Below are 9139 nucleotides of genomic sequence, written 5' to 3'. Positions count from 1 at the left end.
CAACCCCAAAGCGCCGCGCACTGCTGTGCAGCTGCGACAAACACAGTGCCCGCAGTACCAACAGCAGCACGCATCGGTATACGTTTACATGTGCTTTCGTAACTTCAATTACCCGCCGCGGTGGCTCAGTGGCTAAGGCGTTGCGCTGCTGAGCACGAGGTCGCGGGTTCGATTCCCGGCCGCGGCGGCCGCTTTTCTGATGGAGGCGAAAAGCAAAAATGCCCGTGTGTACGAGATTTCGGCGCACGTTAAAGATCCCCAGGTGGTCAAAATTAATCCGGAGCCCTCCACTACGGCGCGCCTCATCGCCTGCGTTGCGTCGGCGCGTTAAACCCTACAATCAATCAATCAATCGTAACTTCAATTGTTTCACCCCCCCCCCCCCCCTTTTTATTGCTACAAAATGAATATGCATTTCACTTGAGCGAAAATAGCTCGTTCTGCAAGATTATAAGCCTTGCCTAAACTGCGTTTGCTTTCGCCGGCCTCAGTCAATCTCACGGCTGTGCATATGTCAGATGTTCTACTTCTGGAAATGAGCCAGTGAGTCGCGTGTCCATTCCGTTTTTTCCTAATTATGTAGCTTATTTGAGCGAAGTTTACGTTAGAAGTGGTGTCAGTATGATTCTAACGAGGTACTCTTTCGAATGAACCAAGCGTGTTTTGTCTGCATGGCCCCTTTAAGCTCGACGTCTCTGCCTGGCCAAAGGGTGGCCTTAGTGAATTCACTGTGGCCTTCGGTTTAGAAATCCGCAAGAGGCATGTACGGAGGGCTACGCGAGTCGTTTGAGCATTCCAATTACAGATAGGGGAGAAACAAAGGGCGCGCCCGCTGAAGGTTCTTCCTGCTTGAACGCGGGTAACATTCTAAGTCATAGTAACCGAGACAAGGAAAAAAATTAGCCAAGCTTCACTGACTTAATGTCGCGAATGCTGATGTTAACAGCGCAGCTGCCTGGCGTTCCCTAATCGCGAGGCTAAGCTTACTGCTCATCGATTTCCGTTCGCGCCAATTCATTTTTTGCCGTGTTCCACTGCTCGCACCATCAACTGGAACCTTTTGTTACTTTGAAATTTGGATTACTGCCACGCGAGAGCACCGCGAGCGCTTTTTGTTTTTTTACGGCGTAGTCTTTTACTTCAAATAGCAAAGACGAAGTAGCCATGTATTTTAAATAAAAGAGCGATGAAAATATCACTAATTTATTTATGTCTTGTCTGAAATATGCTTAATGTTTTCTTTCTGGTCAACAATGTTGACAAGTATAAACACTGTCACCAGACTTAGGTTTAGAAAAACTTTGGCAATTTAAGCGGCTCGTTCAAGCATTCTTTAAACATGCTGCGTCTGTGCTTGACACTCGCTCTCCTCTCCTTGCCCTAGGTGTGCGGAAAGGGCATACCTAGCGAGGTATGCCCCTTTCCGCATCGCTGTGACCGCGTTACCCCATTTCGTCCCATGACAGCCTCGGCCAAGGCCAGCTTCGCTGTTAAAAGGCGCAAAAGGCGAAGGATGGTTATAGTATCGAGAGAACGTGCTGGAGACATTGGACACTTATGCTTTCTCAATCACTGCATCATTATGAGTACTTAGGTTTTGTGGACCTACGAGTCCCCTACGCCTTGTTCGCACACGTGGTTGGGGCTCGCCGGTCGCGGGGACAGCTATCTTGGCCTGCGGCGCGGCCACGTTCACGCTAGCGACCTGGCTGGCCGTGCTTCTCCCGCCGTACCCGCAATACCATGTGACTTGAGAATGAGGACGCCCGTAGGCGGACCCTCATTTGCCTCCTGATGGCACCGCTTTCACGGAGGAACCCCCTTTCCACCGAGCCGTGTTCGGACGTGTGCGCCGTGTTCGCGGGTACTCTGCTCGGAGATTACGTCGGAGTTGGGTGTCGGGTGTTCATTCTTCCTGCGGCCACCATGACACATATTTCAGCCTGAGTCCCTACGGCTTAGCGAGCGGAGCGAACTCCTGTCACCGCCGTGAGCGACGGTCGTGTTATTGGCACATCGTCTGCATACATCCCGAAATGAAGCCGCGACTTCGTTGCCAGAGCGTTGAATCAGTCTGTCGTGCGTGAGTACTCGACCCCGTGCATGAGTCTTTGGATTCCGCTACGTGGCTCGTGGTACGACTTGGTACAGTGCTTACTCAAGCGGAACTAGTAGGGGTCCCCTGCTACCCCGTATACGCTAACCCCCAGGAGTTCACGTCATTTTTAAGTGCGAATGCACTTTATAAGCGACCCTGAATTCCGGTGACCGCCGTCCGTCCACATAGCAACAGCTGCGGGTGCGCGCGCTCCTCGTCTTCCTTGGCAACGGGGGGAGATGGGCGCGCGCTGCCTGGCCGCTGACATGGCACATACCCACGTGGGGGATTGGCCAGGAATCTCCTCGTCTTCCTTGGCAACGGGGGGAGATGGGCGCGCACTGCCTGGCCGCTGACATGGCACATACCCACGTGGGGGATTGGCCAGGAATCGGGCGTGAGAAGGGCTAATGCACCCGCTTAAAGGAGTACTGACACGAAATTTCAAAGCTGAGATCTGCTCTAGCAATCAAGTACAACGACAACACAAATAGGTGTCTGTGCATGGCACATACCCACGTGGGGGATTGGCCAGGAATCGGGCGTGAGAAGGGCTAATGCACCCGCTTAAAGGAGTACTGACACGAAATTTCAAAGCTGAGATCCGCTCTAGCAATCAAGTACAACGACAACACAAATAGGTGTCTGTGAATAAATGCATCTTTCTTTCTTTGTAGTTGTGTGTGTGTGTGTGATCTCTCTTTCGTGAACATTACCGAACCGCGCAAATTCAACTCCTGCATTCGCCCTTTCACATTCTTCCCCTCGGGGAAATGCGGGGAAAATTTTTATTTGTGATTTTTAAAATTTAAATATTGCTTCCGCACTACATTTCGCCCCATCTTCCGCTGGATTATCTGCAGTGAACGGTTGCGAAAAAAGGCAGCAAAATCACTGTTCACGGCAAGTGTGGAAACGCGTATTTTACGGTACTCACATTTGCTGGCGTCTTCGGGTTTAGAGAATTTCCGCACTTTGAGAATCGACGCCCTGATGCGGTTAGTGAATGGATTACAAGTCATGCATATCTGGATCTCACCAATCTGAGAACTTTTCTGCAAAAAAAGAAAAAAAGAAAACAAGTAAAACAAACAAACAAATATATGTGTTCAGAATAAATGTTTTCCATTGTGAATGTATTAGAGAGCTAAGCGCCGTTCAGCACACCCTGCTAAAATCTTGAAAAAGGATCGCAGTATTAATAAATAAATAAACAACAGCCCTGCCTTCTGGTGACGAATCATGTATACCGCAGCTGCCGCGACATACGAAACACAAACAAGGAAATATGAACCCCTATGCCCTACGGTAAGAGTTTTTCTGCGTTGAGGTAGAGTGACCAGTTAGTTCGTTGAAAGGTTAGACCCGTCTCGACGAAATCAATTTGAAAGTATGCAGCTGGATTCTCCTTTTCAGATTATTCCTTAACACCGCTTGCACACTGCCGAAAGGTGCGAAAATTAAGACCCTTATACATGTACTATCCCTCATTTTCCCCCGTCAGCTACATATGTAATCTCTTTGCAAATCTTTGTAACCACAAGTACAGGTTTCGTATCTTCATTAAACACATCCTCAGAGTCATTGTTCCTTTGCTCGACTGAGGATTGGGACACACTACTGCATACCTTTAATATCTGGAAGTGTTTAAATCTTTTATAAAAGAAAACTGCAAAAAAAGTTTAAACGCGACGTTATTGGTTTACTTCTGCTGCTGTCAGTAGTACTCATAGTCCGGGAATTTTTGCGAGCTGCTGAATAGGACGACCGCATACAACGTGATTTCTGCCTACCATCTCGATTCCCTCGACATCCCGGCTCACCTTCGGCTTCAAAGACGAACTTCTCCCCTCCCTCATCTCAAGCTAGACAAGAATCAAGTTCAACAGTGCTTCGAAAAATCCGGAGAACTATCTTTCCACACAGAACTCGACTCCATTCGATTTATCCCACCCTGTTTTCCCCAACATGCAAAAGTTGCCTACCTTCCTGCACCCTATGTCATATGGTGTAGGGTGCAGAAGATCGGCAAAATCTCACACCCCGAATTTGCCTCCTCTCCCAACCCGTTCCCAAGAGCAGTGGGAGGGCCAGCTGGCCAGCGTGTACCTGGAGAACCAGCTTCAGCTGATCTCCTGGGCGCAGCTGGCTGCACGTGCCCAGGACGTCCTGGACTGAGCACGTCCTCCGCACGAGTGAACTGCTCTGCAATCTCCCGTTTTTCTCAAGATAAACATTCATTCCTCGTCCTCACTCAAATGCCATGGTGACACGGTCTACAAGGGCCTTGGTGTCATTTCTCCGTGACTCCGGCCTCAACGAAACACTGTGAACGTTTTCCTTAAATTTACTACATACTGTGCGTGTGCTGTGTGTGCTTTCCTGCGTCTGTAAGTTTTTGTGTGCTTATCTGCGTTTGTTAGTGTCTGTATGAGTTTTTGTGTCTTCGCTTCCTTGGCTCATTTTTGCCCCTCTCGTGTTCATATGGAATAGCAAGCCAAGCTCGCTGCCAAGCTGACTTCTCATTATCATTAAAGGCATCCCTCCCTGCCTCCTCCTCTGTTCCTGCTTAAAAGACCATAGATGCCTTTCATGAATCCACTGTTTTATAGCTTACTAGCAATTTTAACTGCTGTTTCATGTACGTATGGATTTTTTATTCTTGTCGATGACTAAGCTAATTCAGCGACACGTTGTAGTGTAGGAATTATGCGTGTCTGAATATTTTGTGAACAAACAGTTTTTTGTTTGATTCCTGAACGGCTGCGTAATGCTAAACAAAACGATGCATGCATGCATCTGAGGTGGCACCTCAGACTTTCTGGCGCCAATAGAATGTTTTGCCGCTTCAACAGTTATTCCCGAGTCCAATTTTGCTCCAGAGCTTGTGGCCAGCTCGAACATCTTAACCTTCGGGTCCGGTTGCGTTTCTCTCCGGGATGCACCGCTAGGAGAGTGCTTACCGCGTGCGCTTCTGATCGCAACAGAAGGGCACGGGGACTAAAAAATGGGCGCCTATAAAGCTTTGTAGCCTTATTTTTTTTTGCGTGGTTGTCCAGATAGCAATAGAGAAGTCCAAATGGCGACAGGTTTCTGCGAGCGTTATGGATAAGGAACTTAAGAATCAAAAAAAAAAAAAACATCGCAAGGAGATCACTTTTACCCTGCACGGCCTGCTTGACAATGAGAGGAAATTCTTTGCAATCATGCGCAGCACGCATTTGTTCACTATGGGCTCCCTTCGCCTTTGCGCTCAGATTCGCAAAGAAAGATTAACCCTAAAAGAATTAAAAATTGAGTGAATGGTTTGAAAAGAGATTCCAGTTAGGCGGTACATTCAAATCCTCAAATAAAGTTGCTTGACTGTTTCGAGCAACGCGCTGCCCCAAAAAGAAGAGGATGGGCGGAGGTTTAAGCGGTCGCCCACCGCGCACCTTGGGCACGTTGTCCAGGTCGAGCCATATGAGCTTGTCTGGAGTGAGTGGCTCCTTCTCCAACTGCAGAGTGACATGGCCCAGGCAGTGGCGCACTTTCTTCCGGTCGATGTCGTACACGGAGAGCCGGAGTGACCGCTGGCGCACCTCTGCCTCGGACACCTGGCAGTTAGGAGGAGTGAAGGAAAAAATTCGATTCAATCTCAGTTTACTCGGCATTTCTTACGCCGAAAGAAAAAAAATTGCAGACAGAAACAAGAAACAGCTTGCCGGGGTTTCTGCCCCACAATTGGCATTGAATATACAACGAGAGAACTAGGTACGATACACTTAGGCACCGGTTGATACGTAGCATAGACGTAAAATTCCGGTGTACAGTCATGGGAAAATGAAATAAGAACGCAAAAATATGAACCGGAACACTAAAATAGCTCAATTTCTTTCTATGCAAGTCAAATAGTCGCATGGCTTCATAAGAGTAACAACGTTTGAAAATGTTACTTTCCAAATATACCTCAACTGCTTCATTGAGGAATCTCCACAAACCACGTTCTTAAAGTTTTCCTGTTCTAGTTCATATTTTTGTGCTCACTTTTCATTTGCCCATGACTGTACACACATGTATGAACCAAACCAAAGTAGACAATATTAAACGAAGGAGGGAGGGGATACATACGACCATATACGTGCTACAATAAGTAAATGAACATAACATACATATGGGCATATAAAAAGCAGGTGCTTACAATTTAGGACATAGGCAACGACAGTTGGTATAATATTCTTTCCACTTACGCTTTATTTTTATCTTTATCTTTATCTTAAGCTTGGTTATGTCCACTGAAGGACGAAGGCATCTACCAAGGATCTGCAGCCACGCCTATCGGGTGCCTGGAGGCCGATAGTGTGATTGGATAATCATTAGGAGGTTTTTAGCAAATGTACTCAACCAGGGTGGCTAAATCCTTGTCTGGTGAGGAAATGCTGTTTGTGTCCCAGGGAGCCTCACCTAGCATGGTTGAACCTACCTAGTACGGCCTCCCGTGGTATCCGGTAGCGTTATATATACTGGACAAGGCAGCATTTCGAACCTGGAACAACGCTGTAGGACGCCGCTCTGTGGTAGGTGGACACAGGGTGGGCGCAGGGGCAGCAAGGCTGCCCCTGCGCTTACTCTGCCCCGAAGCGCTTTCCACTTACACTTAGAACGAGTATTGTTGAAGTTCGTGATTTTCAGATAATTTAAGTAACTAGGCATAGTATTCTGTGCATTCCATGGTTTGTTCTGAAAAAGTGTACAAGCCAATTCTTTTTGGATAATATTTTAATGTAGTTCTGCGGGTGTCCGGAGATTTCACAACGTGAAACAGCACTTGTTGATATTGAAGCATTGGTTATATTTAGAAATTAAATTGTATCTATACATTTCTATGATAGGAATAACAAAAAGGCAGCGAACAGCTATTTCGTATAGTCCCCATATGAAACGTTCGCAAGATGTTGAAATGCTTTTTTCTGTAATTAAACCAACTTGTGAATATGTGCTTGAGGTGCATCACCCCAAGCAGTGTTGCAATAGATTGTATGCGAAGATAAAATACAGAGTTTACCCTGAGTGTAATCATCTGTCTAAACATGGAAAGTACGCCACAAGCCTAGAGCCAAGTTTCCAGCAACACGTTCCACGAGCGCATCCCAAATTTAAATGTTGGCTAAAAATTTCCCCTAATCTCTTGCAATCCTTTGCAAGTTCTATTTTAAGGCAAAAGCGCCCGATTCTGCGTAACTGAGTCGTCGTTGTCCGGTCAAGAAAACGGCCGCCGCAGTAAAGAGCAAATAAATAAAAACGCACGTGGGCCCGTCCGATGAGATGTGAAGCTGAATCTGCACAGTTGCAACCCAATGCTCTACCAACTGTACTTTCTCCGCACGTTGCCAGCGTAGAACAAAAGTGTTGTTCATTTTCGTAGCACACACGCACTTGGTCATGAACCGGTAGCTTTGAGGGGCAATGTGACCGCTTCGCAAAATTAACAAAACTATGAATATGAAACGTAAAAGTTGTATAATAAGGCGTGCCGCGTAACAGAAGAACGTGATGGCACGTGAATAGAACCGGTGCACACCAGCCGCGCAGAACCCTGATTCTAGTGAAGCTGTGGCGTGTGCCAGCATGCTTGCTAATCGCGTCCTAAGACAAAGAAACGAATGTGAAGAAAAGGACGGGTACAAGGTGTAGCAGAAAAGAAGGTGATTGAAGTAATCGCCAAAAACTAAAGAAACGAAAGCAAAGAAAGTGATGCAGATGCGATGTTACATCAAAGGCGTTAGATCGACATATTATAGTTATTTCTCCCTGTACAGTACGTACAGTACAAAATCAATGAAAATGCCTAACGTCAGTTTCTTGTCTTCAAGTCCGTTAAGTATCAATTCTTTTGGCGTCAGTAATTCTGTTGACATACCTCCGCGAAAACCGAGTTTTTGTGACGATTCATGGCGCACGAATGCGGGCGCACGAACAAGTAGAGGTCCACCGCGGCGGACTGGAGTGGACCATAACCTCCGGATGGTGTTGTGTAGTTACAGGCGCTTGTGGCATTGCCCGTGGTAGCTCCATCCTTCTTTTTTGTGCCCTTACATCGTCTAATTTCCACACAGTTTTAACCAAGATGCGGGGTTTTTGTTTCGTAAAATAGAATTCAATGTGTACTCTTAACTAAAAGAACACTGCTAACCTCCAATTGTAGGTATGTTTGGTCTCAAATATACCCACGGTTTCCTTTGCGTTAAGCAATGGAAACCTGTATGTGGCGAGTTGCTTTTTTAACGTAACTCTTGTTCGCATACACTGTTGTAGCACAAGGGATTTTGCAACGTTGCGATTGTCGTGAGAAGAAATGTGCTTACAAGGTCGACGCCTGTACGCCAAGAAATTGGCACCGAAACACCCGCCGGGGTTCTCAAGGTAAAGTTCCCAGATAAAACGTAATCGCCGTGAAGGGCAGTACGCTTTTTTCCGTGCACAGGAAATGACTGAAAAGTGAACGAGGGTATCTCACGAAAATAAATCCCGACGCGTGTAACCCTAGATAAATGGTCGGGGGTAAACTGTATTCTGCCGTACAACGACTTTAAGAAAGCACCTTTATAGTTTTGAAACGTAATTTGTCTTCGCGCGTTAGTGTTTAGCATGGCAGAGTGGAAGCCTGGGCGAGTTGGTGATTCATTGTCAATACAATACAACGCCTGTCTTGTGTCCTTTGTAACATTCCACCGCTACAACCAATGCGGTCGCCGTCTCGGCTGTTCTTGTCGTGTGTGCGCTCAGCGCTGTTGTCGCTCTTACGTGAGCACCCGGCAACCACATGCAGGCTGCTGTATGTCATGGTGTGAAACGTCAATCACGCAAAATGTACGGCGTATTGAAGCGTACTATGCTATGAAAATTTTGAGGCTGCCAATACATAAGCCATTTATAAGGTTTAAGAAAGCAATAAACGAGAGGTAAAAGAGGGTAATTAATTTTTATCTCAACCTTCCTCCACTTCCCCTCCCTTGCTGAAGTTGTTCTAAAGCATATAAAGCAATGATTTCTCAGTTACAT

General features: G+C 46.7%; 1 protein-coding gene across 2 annotated transcripts in view; it reads right to left on the bottom strand.

The window, feature by feature from the left end:
- Nucleotides 1-9139, bottom strand: part of LOC144153554 (synaptotagmin-15-like) — a 168658-nt gene that overhangs the window by 6456 nt on the left and 153063 nt on the right. For both annotated transcript variants that reach the window (XM_077685179.1, XM_077685183.1), the window contains 2 exons: nucleotides 5533-5694; nucleotides 3036-3153 (listed from right to left, as the gene is read on the bottom strand). In XM_077685179.1, coding sequence (XP_077541305.1) covers nucleotides 3036-3153; nucleotides 5533-5694 — 280 coding nt within the window. The remainder of the gene's footprint in view (nucleotides 1-3035; nucleotides 3154-5532; nucleotides 5695-9139) is intronic.

The sequence above is a fragment of the Haemaphysalis longicornis genome, unplaced genomic scaffold (genome assembly GCF_048455015.1).
Source record: "Haemaphysalis longicornis isolate Haplotype H1 unplaced genomic scaffold, Haemaphysalis longicornis Haplotype H1 scaffold_1, whole genome shotgun sequence".
Lineage (NCBI taxonomy): Eukaryota > Metazoa > Arthropoda > Arachnida > Ixodida > Ixodidae > Haemaphysalis > Haemaphysalis longicornis.
This window is presented reverse-complemented; position numbering and strand designations above follow the sequence as displayed.